This window comes from Xiphias gladius, chromosome 23 (assembly GCF_016859285.1).
Source record: "Xiphias gladius isolate SHS-SW01 ecotype Sanya breed wild chromosome 23, ASM1685928v1, whole genome shotgun sequence".
Lineage (NCBI taxonomy): Eukaryota > Metazoa > Chordata > Actinopteri > Istiophoriformes > Xiphiidae > Xiphias > Xiphias gladius.
The window spans coordinates 17971992-17985780 of NC_053422.1; the positions used below are offsets into that span (position 1 = coordinate 17971992).

Sequence of the window (13789 nt, forward strand, 5' to 3'; positions counted from 1 at the left end):
ACCATCGTCGCTACCGATCATCTCCGGCATTGACTGCGACCGGCTTGCAGGTCCAACAAAGGCTAATATATACTCAAGACATGCGCGGGGCTTTCTGGTAGAGTTCAGGTTTATCTGATTGTCTCCCGTTCGGTTGTTTCCGGCAGGGTTAATGTGGACCGCGCCGGCCCTTGCAGGTGATGAAAAAAAAAAAAAAAAGAGAAAGAGAAAGAAAGCTGCAGAGCTGGTCAGTGAATGCACCGGCAGGGGGAGACCACGTCACGCCACGGAGCCGTGTGAGACTCCGCCGCTCTCTCCCCCTTTTCCTGCAACGGTCTAAACAATTGAAAGCGGGGCTACTCGGGGAAAGTCCATGTCCCGCACTGCCGTTAAACCGAATCAAGGAGAAAACCAATTTATGTATTTGCGTAATGGAAAATAGCACCCAAAAACTTGAAACATTAATTCCATAGCTGAGGAACTGTTAAAGAACCACTATAACGTTTGTCTTTCTATCACATTGGCAAATCCTCCTTCCCTGTCGCAGTTAGTGAAGCTGTCAAACCAAGAGCTGTTAAGGGTTAAACTGAGTCGGACATGACACATGAAATCCGATACATTTCCTAATGAATGGAAAAAAAAAAAAAAAAAAAAAAAAGGTTCACGGGCTTTTCCTGCGTCGTACCGCAACCGTCCTCGGGGCGCTGCGTCATGGCGACGCCGGCGAAGAAGTTACGCATTTCCTAATCGGAGTTTATGGGACGTCGCCCTGGCGGACAGCAGAGGCACGCGTAAGTGCGAAAATGTTTCTCCGCACTCCGTGTTACTGAGGCGAAAGTGGGACCGTTTCGTCTTCTGCGGGTGTTTCCGGTCGCTGTCCTTACCTGGGCTGCCAGGTGAGCTCACATGACACCTGCGAGTGTCCACGCTCAGCGATACCACCACGTCAAAGTCTCTTTAAGTTTTGTGTTTATAAACCGGGCTGTCACAGAGGAGGACTTTGGTCGGTAACGCTTTCACCGTACAATCACCGACACGAACGTCTTGTCAGTGAATTAGCGTTTCATTCTTTTCTCTTTCAGTATGGTGGATTACAGCGTTGCAGATGTGCCAGAGGCCTTAGTCTCAAAAGAGGCGGGCCTCCTTAAAACGGAGCAGCTGGCCCGAATGAGATTGCTGGAGTGTCCTCTGTGTTTGGAGCAGCTGGGTGTGTCAGCCAAGGTCCTGCCCTGCCAGCACACGTTCTGTGTGACCTGCCTGCAGAGGCGGGAGGCCGCCCACCCCCGGCTGCTCTGCCCAGAGTGCGGTGCGCCCGTCCCAGGCGGGACGGTGGCGGAGCTTCCCGCAAACCTCTTGCTAGTGCGGCTCCTGGAGGGGCTCCGGGGCTCCGCGGGGCCCAGCGGCGACAGACGGACAGGCCGCTGTGCCGTGCCCTCTGCTAGGGGCAGCTTGCCAGTCAGGGAGGGTCAGCAGCAGCAGGAGAGTCAACACAGAGAGACGCAAGGGCACAGGGAGGTCAGTGCATGACCCTGGCCTCATTCTCCGCATTGTGATTTAGAACAACTTTGACTCTGCTTTGGGTGGCATTTGTCATTAGTGTGAAGCTTTTGCTTCTTTAATACTGAGGAGGTATTAAAAAATTTATTGACGACCATAACCTTATTAAATTTTCAGTGTTAAAAAAAAAGTAAGTATCATGGCATACACAGTATAATTTTACATCAAAATACTGATATATATCGTGAAAAAAATTCTGAATAAATCAATTGAGAAACTTTTTCGGCTAATACAACCACACAGGAATGGTTTTGGCTAATCTAGCAAATTTAAAAAATGACACATCAATGTACTGCTTGTCAGATTAATGCAAAAACTCAATACCAAAAAAAAAAAAAAAAAAGCCAATATCACCATAAAGCAGATCTGCTCATTGATTTGTAACATTGCCCACAGTGTCTTAATGCACCCACACATGTTAAATGGAGACCTAAATCTTGGTAAAAACGGTAAGGCAAAATCTCTGGTGGGCGACAAATTTGTATGGCCAATAATAAACCGCTGCACTTTGTCGATTTAGGGCATACTGTGCGTCCCATCTCTGACCTATTGAATTACTTAGTCACCACTGTACGTTCACCAAACTCAAGTAGTATTTCACCCAATAAGCGTTCAACCGTATGAGATTATGCGACACGTGCGCTGGCAAGTGAACTGACCTATGAAAATGTCTCCTCTGGCGAAGTGTGAGCTCGTATCCCTCCGTGCCAAATGTGATGAGAGCCTCTCAAACCTGCAAGAATAGTGTCTACCATTATTTTACAGGTGTACTTGAGTCAGAGGATGATTTGCTTCTCACATCATAGAGAATATAGGAAACCCCGATCCTCCTGAGTCCTCTCCTTTATCTCAGAAACAAGAACCTAGTGAGGAGAGCTCTGTTATAACTTTAAAAAGCTACTGTACAGGGCAATAGGTGTAAGATTAATAAAGAAAGATTAGAAGTGATCCTAGTTAAAGGTCCAATTGACCATTGATCAATTCAGCATTTATACCCATAAAATTAGACTTTCATTTTCAGAAAAAGGAGACTTTTTGAAATGTATGTTGTACTAAATAAAAGTTTAATTGTCTCAGTTTATTTTCAGGATGTTAATAAGTTATTTAAAAATACAGTTTTCGAAGAAAATGACAAAATAGAGAGGAGTGAGTCATTTTTTGGCTGTATATAAACTGGTCTGTGCAACACACTTACCACTGTGACCTGATTTTAACTCAACAAAGGTCTAAAGATCATAAAGATACTTCACAGTCAGTCAATCATTACACAGTATTCGTCTGATTTTGATGTTTTATTCTCCCAGGTGATGAGAAACACCAAGACCTGCTTTCTCAATCGTCCTTTGTATAAACTGCTCACGGCGTTCAAGAGTTTACTTGGAATACGCCGCTTTAGCTTGAGTTCAGTCATAGTTCATGAGGTGGAGCTTGGGATGATTCTGCCTTTTAGAAACACACTTCAGAAACCTACAGTTCAAGATAATGTGGTGTAATATGCACGCGATCCACCGTCAGCTTTCCAGTTAGGCCAGATATCCAAACAGTTCATTTTAGTGTGTTCATCTTGAAATTAACATTAATTTAGAGTAATGTAGAACACTTTACAATGACGAGCCAGATTAAATACTTCATAGGGAAAAGTGTATCGATGTGGACGGTTAATTAAACTCTTCTGTTATTATTTGGAGATCTGTTTGAATTTTGAAAACTTCAATTCAAATTAATTATATAAAGCAACTTCATTACTTTTAGAATAGAGATTTATTTCACCATCTTTAGAAACATAATTCAAGTAAAAGAGATTCATCATTTCATTAGACATGCAGTGGCTGACTTGGGATTCTTGTCTGTTCTTCAGCTTGCTGTCAGAGCTTCGATGCAAAACCAACGAGGTGATGCGTCAGGAGAGCTGGTCCTCACTCCTGGTAACAGTATCGCCCCGAAACACAAAGTGGAGGAAAGCTGGCACAGAGGAAGTGGCGGTGACAGCAGCGGTGTGTCAGTCAATGTCGGCGCGCTGCAGGCCGGCAACCAGATTCCTCTGCTGCAGCCCCTCCAGCAGTCGCAGCCGCTGGCTCTCTGCAGGGCGCTGTACAACTTTAATCCAGAAGAAATGAAACTGGAAGACAGTAAATATTGTCTCAGCTTCCTCAAGGTCTGACGCTCAAACTACTGACGTAATGCTGCAGAAAGAGCTTATTTTCACTGGGCTTAGTCACTTGCGTGTGTGTGCACTTGATCGTTTAAATTGCTAGCAGGGTTTTCTACTCGTTAGTTAATGCACAAAGAAAATTAATTCATTCAACAAAACCATTGGTGAAAATTAAAATAATAACCCTTAGGAGGAACGAAAACTGTATGTAACGAGTGTTGCTGTTGTTTAGTCCATCATCTCCTAATTAATTTAATAAATGTCTTGTTTTGTTTGATTAACAGTCCAAAATCCAAAGATGTTAAATTTACTATCATGGAAGAATAAGAAAATCGAAAAACTTTAATGTGCAAAATTGGAAAGGGTAAAGTTTTGGCATTTTTGCTTAAAAATTACTGAAACAATTAATCAGTTTCATGAATTCAAAAATTTGCTTGACTTCACTGGTTAATAGCATAATAGATCATGACTTTCCTGCTCCTGGTCAGAGCAGTTGAGCGATGTAAAGACATCACATTGGCCCATGGGAACTTTTTTATTAATGGACAAAGGAATGTATTGATTTATTGAAAACATCATGAATACTTCCATCAATTCGGAAAATAATTGAGCTGCATTTTTTCTATATTTCAAAGATCTCATTTCCTCGTCATATCAGCATATTGGCTTCACTTCCTGCTCCCTTATTAGAGATATGGCGACTTAACCCATTCAGCATCAGTCGGGTTTGTCTTTTTTGGACATGAACTTGTAGTAGTCTATGATTATGTATAGCACAGGAAATTCCCAGGAGTATTAATACAAGTTGGTGATTGCTTTTTGTTCTTTTGACTGTTTTGAGAGACTTGTGGAGTTTGAGGCTGAGACCTCTGTTGCAGTGGTTGTTACTTACCCTGAAGGATTTCTGAGGCAGTTATATAAGGGCTTCAGTACTTGTGTGCTCTCCATTAAAGCTCTCTTGAGCTCGCCTTTTTTTTTTTTTTTTTTTTTTAAATGCAGATGGTCAAATGGTTTTTTAGAGCAGGGCTGGCTACAGAAAGGACTGGGCCTGCAGACATAGAGAGAGAGTTGATGTCACATGCCGCAGAAGAAACACAGGGCTCGGAGAGTTTCTGAGCTGAGTGCTCAGTCTCCAGGGCGAGCACACTCTGTCATAACCACCTGGCAACCTTTTATTTTTTCCCCATGGCTTATCTGCCTCTCACCTTTTCGCCAACATTTTGTCTAAGTTGAGCTCTCTCTGTGTGTTTGTTACTTATTTCTGGTTTACAGGGAGACATCCTTACTGTCATCAGACGGGTGGATGAACACTGGATTGAAGCCAGGCTAGGGGACAGAGTTGGAATTTGCCCTCAGCAGTTTACAGAGGTGAGTTCCCTTTTTTCTTTCTCTCTTGCTTCATTGTTTGAACGTGAGTTGTGGCCTTTTCAGTGTGATCAAGGTTGACACTTGCCGTTTGGCACTTTGGTCTGATAGTGTAGCTCTAGTAATGAATTGAACCATAGATGTCGTCGCTAGATGACATTAATTCCAGGTCACTGCCAGGGCACTACCTTGATTTTCATTCAAGTCTTGGATTCATCCGTAAATGTCACTCCTATGCTGCAAAGTGCTGAGGCAGAGAGCTAATCTGTGAAGCCCTGCTGTGTCTGCAGCTGCTCATTAGTCTGTGACTGTGGCTTACTCAGGTTTGCGGAGCTTGCTTAGCTAGCTGGCTGTCATTTGTTTTCCTCTATACTTTCTGCCTCCAGGAATTAACTTCATCCATGCTGAGGAGAAGTGTATTTGTTCCTACAGTGAGGTTAATGTGGTGGCTCATTCAGTTCTTCCTCACTTCCCTCACTTGTCATCTGTTTTGCTATAGTTTTTCCCTAAGAGTTCCTCTCCTCTTATTATTCTTCACCTCCTCTTATGCCTCCTTTTGTCTCCCGCTCACCCGTGTCTTCTCCTAAAGCCCCGCCTCAGTGATGCCCTTCATCTTTTTCTACCTCTTTCATCCTCTACTTTGCTCCTCTCCCCTCTCCTTTCTGAGCCTGCCTCTCCTCGTGTCGTGCAGCCAGGCGTGAAGACACAGTAATGCTTTCTCTGCTTGGGTGGCATAACAGCACATCACTGTGGGGAGTGAAAGCATTAACCCTGCCATGCCTGTCTGTCTGCCTGCCTGTCTGTGCAGCTTCTCTCTTAGCACCAGTCAACCCTTCCTGGCTCATTGGCTGGAACTTATCCTCCTCCCTGCCTGCCTGTCCAACAAGTTGTAGGGGTGAGTGGAGTAGTGATAAGTGGGTGTCTTTAGACAGCCGTTTTGCTGATCAGCAGGAGCAGAGGTTGACAGGCGCTAGTAGCAGGTAGGAGCGAGGTGGAGAGGATTTTCTTGACTGAGGATTGACAATTCTTTGTGGTAGGATTTATCCAGATTTTCACTGTGGTTTCTTGTTATGTATTCATCTCTTTCAGCCAAACTCAGCGGCTGCCAAACTACTAGAGCGAAAGAGTCGGAGGGTGAGTGACTCAGCAGAAATTCACCATCGGACTGGGAGCTGGGGTAAAGACAAGGCCACTGACGCATCCAGTAGGACCGCCCATTACGGATTCCCTCAAGCTCCAGCTAAGACACCCATCCTCAATGCTTTGCCCCTCTCCAACCAGCGGAAACAGCCCGCAGCCACCAGCAGCAACTTTTATCGGACGACCAAAGGAGAGACAACCAACATCGGCACCGTCAGCAGCTTCAGCCGTCAGGGTCAGCCACGCAACCAGTCTGCGCCCACTGCCGCCCAGGGCCACTCTCACCCCTCCAGAGTGAACTCTCAACGAATCCGACGCCAATCTGACACAACACAAAGACACCTGTTACAGGTGAGTCACATGCAAACATACAGTATCCGTCCTAATGCATGCTATACTGATGTGATAAAGTCTCCTTTTTTTCTAAAATCGCGATTAGATTCCTCTTTCGTAATCTTTGAGCTGAACTGGGTTTGGCTTTGTATTGTTTGCAGTGATTTGTTCAAACAGAAAACATGTGGTTGGCAAAAGGCACAGAGGTTTTCTGAGGTGCTAGATGTTTTTATTTGAGTCACTAAGGGTTCAAGTTGTCCCCAGGGGTACAGGGAGGGAACCATGACGCTACGGTTAAGGAATGAATGAAAGAGAGGCATCACCCTTGTGTTGGGTGCCGAAAGATTAAGTGGCTCTCATTAAGACAACACAGATGTGGAAAAGGGCTGGATATGAAAGGACTGAGGACTGTAGGTGAGTGGACCGAAATTCCGAAAGGTCTAGAATCATGAGTCCTGGGACATAAGCCAGGGTTTCCCCTCAGAGATGAATAGTAGTCTAACAGGGTGTGTGTCCTTTTTCTTTCTTCAGCTTAGAGAGATAAAGTATTTGAGAGAAATTGAGTAATGTTCATATTCTTAAAAGGAGAGAAAAGAGAAAAGCTCCTTTACCTTTAAAGTGTTAAAGTGTGAAACACACAGAGGCCCATTTTAAGTACTTCTGTTAACTTCAAGGAAGCACAATACCATTGGAATAACTGAGCTGGCCATTACTGTTATTATTTCATCTAAATTAGTCATTACCTAAACACTATGGTCACTAATACTCTTGAAACTAACTGTTTTTACTGTTTTTCAAAGGTTCCAGAGGCTCTCTGTGGGCTGCCTTTGACATCTACAGATTTAAAAAAAAATCTGATCTCTGATCATAATTTAGGGTCTTTGGGGCCTAGAATTATGAGGACAGTCTGCTAAATAAAGAATCCACTCTTTGATTCCTGCTGTATATTTTATAGATGGGGCAGAGGGTTCAAAGAGGCTAGTTCAACTAAGCACTGGGCTTCTCAGTATTCTAAATATGCTTTGATGAGGAGAATCAATAAGATAGAAACACTGTAACAGAGCATGCTGTAAAATACTAAAAGAATATTAACTTATTTAGTTCTGATCACCTCAGCTAAGACATAACACAGGTTTTAATGTTTCATGTCCTATCAACAAAAACTCTGACCAAGCGAGTGCCTGAGTGCAGTGTCAACATAAAAGCCTCTGCAAGGTCTAATAATATAACCTGCTGCCAAGTGGCCTGCCCCCTGGGATAATGATTTCCTTTGATTCAGTTCAAATTTCTAATGCTCTACCCTGCAATTATACGTGTCGGAGCATAAAAATGCTAAACCTCATGAAGACTGGAGAAAAACACGAGAGGAAGGGAGGTAGGGGAGACTTGAGAAGATAAAAGATAAAAGCAGGAAATAGGAGAGATAAGACAGGAAGAGGAAAGGGTGAGAGGAAATGTTGAAAATGGTGTAGATCTGTGAAGAGAAACAGAAAACACAATTTGTGAGATGCAAAAAGGCAAAACACAAGAAGTTGGGGGGGTAGATGTAGAGAGTGGGAGGCTTGGAGAGTCCCTCAGTGTGTCTGCTTATCTCTCTCATGCTGATGATGATGAGTCACTGGTGAAGTTGGTTACATAACAGACCCCTCTCTCCCCTGCCTTCAAACTCCTTCCTCTTCACTAAGCAGGTAACACTCACTTTCACATCAGTGGGCCAGTAATAGCAGACAAGCCAGGCACTTCCATTTTTAATGGAGCTCGGTCCCCAAACCCGAGGCTGAGCTCCCCACTGACCAAGCCAGCATGTGTGCTATTCTTAGTGTTGCATCCCATCAGCTCTCACCCCTGGCTCGGCTGTTTTACAGAGAGGTGCAGCTTCCCACCAACTGTGGATGAAATAATGTGTACTAGTGTGAATATTGGCAAAGTTATGTAAGAGCAAAATTTAGCATGAAACTGAGCAAAAAGCGAAAACATCTTCAGATGCGACATAGGAAAGTTTAATCCCATGACATACCTCACTGGTACATCAAGATACTAGTTAGCACTGTTGGAGAAACGATTAGTGGATTTATTGAATAGTTGATCCAAAGGAAATAAATCAGTTACTATTTTTCCTTGCATTTTCCACTGTTGTCTGACATTTTATAGACCAAACTATTAGGTGATTAATTGAGATTAAATTAATCCGTAAATTACTTAATAGTGAAAATAATCCTTAGTTGCATGTAACAAACTGTGTTTAAACTATTAAAGCCTCATTGGCCAACCACATATGTGTTTTTACCTATGTTGTCTGATTAGACCTCCTTAAGCCTGCGTGGGCATGTGCAGACTGTGCTTGATTGACATCTGGCTGTGTTGCACCTCTTAGGGTGTACAAATTACACCATTATCAATTGAGATTAAATTTGCCTCGCCTGAAAAGTGGACAAGAGCAGGTGGCTGGATCAAGTTGAAACATTTCCATTAGCCTGCTGAGAATACACAGTACAGAAAGTTAGATAATATCTCGACTGAATGAGCAGTCGATTCAGCTTTTACCCAATTCATCAAGACGTTTTGTTGAAATCATGATTTGAGTGGTAGGGTATGAAAATGCAGCATATCTGTGATAATGACATGACATTTTATTATCCTGGAATATATAAATTCAAAACACCAATTAATAGTCAAAATATCCTCACAATTCTACACATGCACAGGGAGAGGAAAAGCAGGAATACAGGGTGTTTGTTTCCTTCATTGATAATTCATATGGCACAATTACACTGTTTTGGCTTCGGACATCGGTTTGTACAGATGTTATTTCTTCCCATTATGCCTGTTTTTGTGTTGCTTCACAGCAATTAAAAACCAAAGAGCTTCTTTTTTTTTTTTTTTGTATCTTGAATATTTGGAATGAATTTATTCAGCCTCTCTGGGCATTTCGGGCATTTCCCATCATGCCCCGAGGTCTTGATATTCGTTGGGAGAACAGCTACGGAAAACTGCAGCTGCCTCCATCTCGTGAGGTTGTTGTTGATGTCAGCTAAACGGCAATGTGAGTCGGGATCAAGTCGGACAGAAATCGGGGGGGAAAAAAACAAAAACAAAACACCAATCATGCTTTGTGGGGTGATTGCTGGAGGATGATTCAGTGCAGGCCTGGCTATTCTCGAATGAGCCCGTCGCTACAATTTAATGGGGATGGGTGGCATAATGTGATTTCCAGCAGAGCTCCAGCCAACTTCAGCCTGAATAGAGGTGTAATTAGCCAGAGTAATGAAAACACCTGTGCGGGTGTGCAGGGCCTTTACATCAGTAATTAACTCTGGCACATTTTCACTTTCTGTTCATCTCACTTTCTGTACAGTGGGTATATCCCTCTGTACAGCGCCCACAGGCCAGTGTTAAAGCTTTAAGTAGTGGAAGTAGTTGAGTGGTAGTGCTGTAAATAGCAGCAAGCAAATGGAGATGTCACTGAGAAAAAGTTATTTCCACCTCTCTGTAATGATAATAACAAAAAACATAATGTTTGGGGGGGGGGTTGTTTGGCCAAAAGAGAAAACAAAAAGTATATAATAAAGATCTTACTAAAAGGCCCACTTCAGTTTAGTAGTTGAGTAGTTAAGGATTAAGCTTCATACTATGTCATCAATGGTTGTGAGACACACCTCAGTGTCACTCCCTACTTGTCACTGGCTTTACCAGGCTCGACTCACAGCCTGCTGACTTCCAGCCTGTCAGAGTTTCGGGGCTCTCAGCTTTAAAAGGTGAAGCTGGGATATATGGAGTCACAAGGCAAAAGAAGTCTGTCATGCCATTATGTGTATATTTTACGGTAACTGTATTTTACGTGGCTGATAATGGATACATCATGATGTCTATACAGCATATCAAAAGAAATTTCAAGGAAAAAACCCGAATAAATGAACAGGGAAACAAAGAGAATGCATATGCTTCCTCATAAATGCCATTAAGAGATCCCTTCCTAAAATGCTTCCAATGGAAGTGATGGGAGACAAAATGCACAGTCCTCGTTTTGGAATATATTGGATGGATGACCATGAAATTCTGTACACATGTTAATTTACCACGTATTAATGTAGGGAATAGTTTGTTGTAACTTTGGTAATCTTCTTGACTTTAGTGCCATCAACAGGTGAAAATTTTATTTTCTCAAATACTTTGACCAAATACCTGCAAAACTAATGGCATTCCCATCTGCCTCAGCTGTACTTTTTATTTACATTTACATGCTAACATGCTAAACAAAGACAGTGAACATGCTAAACATTATACCTGATAAATGTCAGCATGCCAAATTACCTCATAGAGCCACTAACATGGCTGTAGACTCGTTTTCATATCTTGGTAAATAATGTGCAATATGATGATAATTTTGAAACCATCCTATTACAGAGTGAGAAGAGGATGAGCAGTGAGCTTCCCCCCACCATCTCTATGGCTCTGGTAAACCCCCAAATGTCATCTGCCCCTGCCGAGAGCAAAAACTGCTCCACGCAGCAGCTTTCCATCAGTGTGTGAGTCACTGTTTTAAACATATTATTGGGATAATAATGTAGGGTCACGGGTGCTAGATATGAACAGAAAAAGGACCAAGAAAACGTCAAATACCTTTTAAAAAAGACAGCATAATCTGGATATATTTTATAAAAAGTGTGGTAGTAACGTAGACAAATCCTCTGTGTGACTCCTCAGGTGTGCCGTCCTGTACTCTTACAAACCACGACGGCCAGAGGAGCTGGAGCTGAGGAAAGGAGAGATGGTGGGAGTGTATGGAAAGTTCAAAGAAGGCTGGCTGCGTGGATTGTCACTCAGAACGGGCAAAGTGGGTATTTTGCCCAGCAACTACATCACGCCTGTGCTCAGGTGAGAGGCTGTGATGGCGCACTGGAGAAAGTGGGAGCTAAATGAAATTTGGATTAAGACAGTAATTTAATGGGGGCATGTCATCATGCACGCATTTCAGTTATTCATGAAATAGGAATATAACACTATGTAACAGAGGCTGGTGCTTGGTTCAAATAAACTTTCTTTACGGTATGATGAGGTACTTTAGTTTTTACTAATGTGTCTCACTGCCTCACTGCAGAACCTCAGCCAGACTCCTGGAGACCAAAGCAGCTAATCTGTCCTCACAGTACAACACAGTTGCTGGAAAGAAACCTACCGCTGCCAAGAATCCTGCTGTGGTCCTCGCTCTTGATAGGGTGAACACTGATGGAGCAATATACTCGACAGGACAGGTCCCTTCTGTGCCAAACGGATCCCAGCATGCAATGTCATCCACTTGCACTGGAAAACCTAGCTTCTATGGGGGTTCACAAGGCTGGGACACTGTGAGGCGTATCTTTAACCCTCATAGAGGTGAGTGTTAAACAAACACATTTGTCCTCTAATATCTTGATTAAATTAGAGATTTCCCCATGTTCTTAAAGAATGTCTTTTAAATGTTTTTTCAGGCTCAAAGCATTTCTCCCATACGTCCACTTTGAACGTCCCGTCCAACTCTCAGCACTTTGCACAAGTTCAGGCGTCTGGCTACTCACCTGCCATGCAGAGGAAGAAAAACAGCAGCATCCTGTCCAACTCTGGCAGACCGCTGGGATGGATGACTGAGCCAGCAGCACCCTCTGCTGCTGGAGTCCTGAAGGAAAGGGACTCCACTGCCACACATGAGGCAACATTTCATCCAGATAGACAGCCAACCAATGGGCCTCACTCCATTCTTGTCAGACCTGACTCACACAGGAACAATACAGTCAAGGTAATGTCATACTGATGATCTCTCGGGTGTTATGTGCTTAGTATGCATTGTTCTTAAACTAAATATCTTCCTTTGATGACTGTCTCCTAGCCTGCAAAGTCAGTGCGATTCCTCACAGATGAAGACTCCCCTCCTCCAAGGCCTCGGACCTCCTCCTGGTCCTCAGGAAATCAGGTCCCTTCCAACTGCCGACCAGGCCTCCCTCTGTTAGAAGTTTGGGCCCCATCCCTCACCTTGGGACGAGATGGACCAGGGATCATTCTCAAAGAAGGAAAAGCCCCTATTCTCAGGAAAGGCTTCGAAACACCCATGTCAGACCTAAATTCTAACCCACAAAAACCAATATCGTCACAGCCGTCGCTGTCAGCTGTATCAGCTCAGTTCAGCCCCAGCAGGTACGTTGCATTGTTGTGTTTGCTCTTGAAAATAAAGAGCAGCGATTGATTATCAGACAGACAAGGTAGACTTGAAAAATTGTTCTTATTTGATGGACTGGACAAAAGCCTCTTGCATTTTTTTCTTTTTCTTTTTTTTTTTCTCCAGACACAGAGTGACTACAACGCATTTAGCCCAGTCGGACTCCGAGCTCAGTCTGCTTCAAGGAGAGCTCGTCCTCGTCCACAGACCTCGAGCCGACGGACGTGTTCTGGTTACTCAGGAGAGCAGTGGGCAGACAGGCTTGTTCCACAGCAGTGTTCTTCAAGCCCTTGAGAGGCTCAGCTGACTGTGTAGTACTACTGTAGTAGTGTATATTTCTATATTCCATTTGTTCAAACTGCCAAATGACCTGACTGACCTGCTGAACAACAAGAAGCATGTTGAGGTCCAAAGGTTAATGCTGCCACATGACAATCCTATGAAGGAGGTGTTTTTTTTGTCCTGAGTGCATATGAGAGTGTAATTAAATTCTCCAGAGATATATTTTGTGTCCTTCAACGTTTGTGCATGTTTGTGACACATGTACTATTATAACATTTTGCACAAAAACCCACCTAATGACTGTTCCTTGTTTACATATATCTTGTTGAATAACCCATGTTACACACATTGGTGAGTGCCTTTGTCAAAACCCACAAAGAAAACAAATTATATTTAAATATATTTAGAGAAATTCTGATGTAAAATATCTGTACTGCTTATTGTGGTAATAAACTGTACCTGCAGATCGTTAGCAGTTTGGGGTCTTACTTCAGGAGCACAATATAATCCTTTGACTAACGTCTGTGCTGTAATGGAGAAATCTTTGCTTAAATGCAAAAGTCCTGTGTTTGAAACGTTCTGCAATTTAAAAAATAGATAGCAGCAAAACGTGTGTAAAATGTGAAACTAAGCCTGTGTACTCTTGCAGCACGTTAAAATAGTCATGCAATAACTACAGTATTTCAGTACTGCAGCTGAGTTAACTGCTCCATATTATCTTTCGGAGTTACCCTACATTCTACGTGTATAACCTTATTCTGCATCCTGTGGTCACACCCATCAGCAAGGCT

The 13789-nt window shown here is 43.1% G+C and overlaps 1 protein-coding gene across 2 annotated transcripts; it reads left to right on the top strand.

Moving 5' to 3' along the window:
• The first annotated feature begins 659 nt into the window (after positions 1 to 659).
• On the top strand, positions 660 to 13452 carry sh3rf2 (SH3 domain containing ring finger 2). 2 transcript variants are annotated; one of them, XM_040120419.1, is made up of 11 exons: positions 660 to 875; positions 1062 to 1494; positions 3395 to 3691; positions 4961 to 5056; positions 6143 to 6544; positions 10931 to 11052; positions 11231 to 11401; positions 11625 to 11899; positions 11995 to 12299; positions 12390 to 12694; positions 12843 to 13452. In XM_040120419.1, exons 2-11 carry the CDS (start codon positions 1063 to 1065, stop codon positions 13021 to 13023), a joined length of 2586 nt encoding a protein of 861 aa, XP_039976353.1. In that variant the 5' UTR covers positions 660 to 875; position 1062; the 3' UTR covers positions 13024 to 13452. The 2 variants fall into 2 exon arrangements, with proteins under 2 accessions (XP_039976353.1, XP_039976354.1); XM_040120420.1 differs by lacking the exon at positions 660 to 875 and adding an exon at positions 882 to 982.
• The last annotated feature ends 337 nt before the right edge of the window (positions 13453 to 13789 follow it).

What these genes read in the sequence shown, in the direction of transcription:
- sh3rf2 (XM_040120419.1), top strand. Translation starts at nt 1,063, where the DNA reads ATGGTGGATTACAGCGTTGCAGATGTGCCAGAGGCCTTAGTCTCAAAA. An exon ending in TACATCACGCCTGTGCTCAG is followed by an intron (nt 11,402 to 11,624) that starts GTGAGAGGCTGT and finishes GCCTCACTGCAG; the next exon opens with AACCTCAGCCAGACTCCTGG. An exon ending in TATCTTTAACCCTCATAGAG is followed by an intron (nt 11,900 to 11,994) that starts GTGAGTGTTAAA and finishes ATGTTTTTTCAG; the next exon opens with GCTCAAAGCATTTCTCCCAT.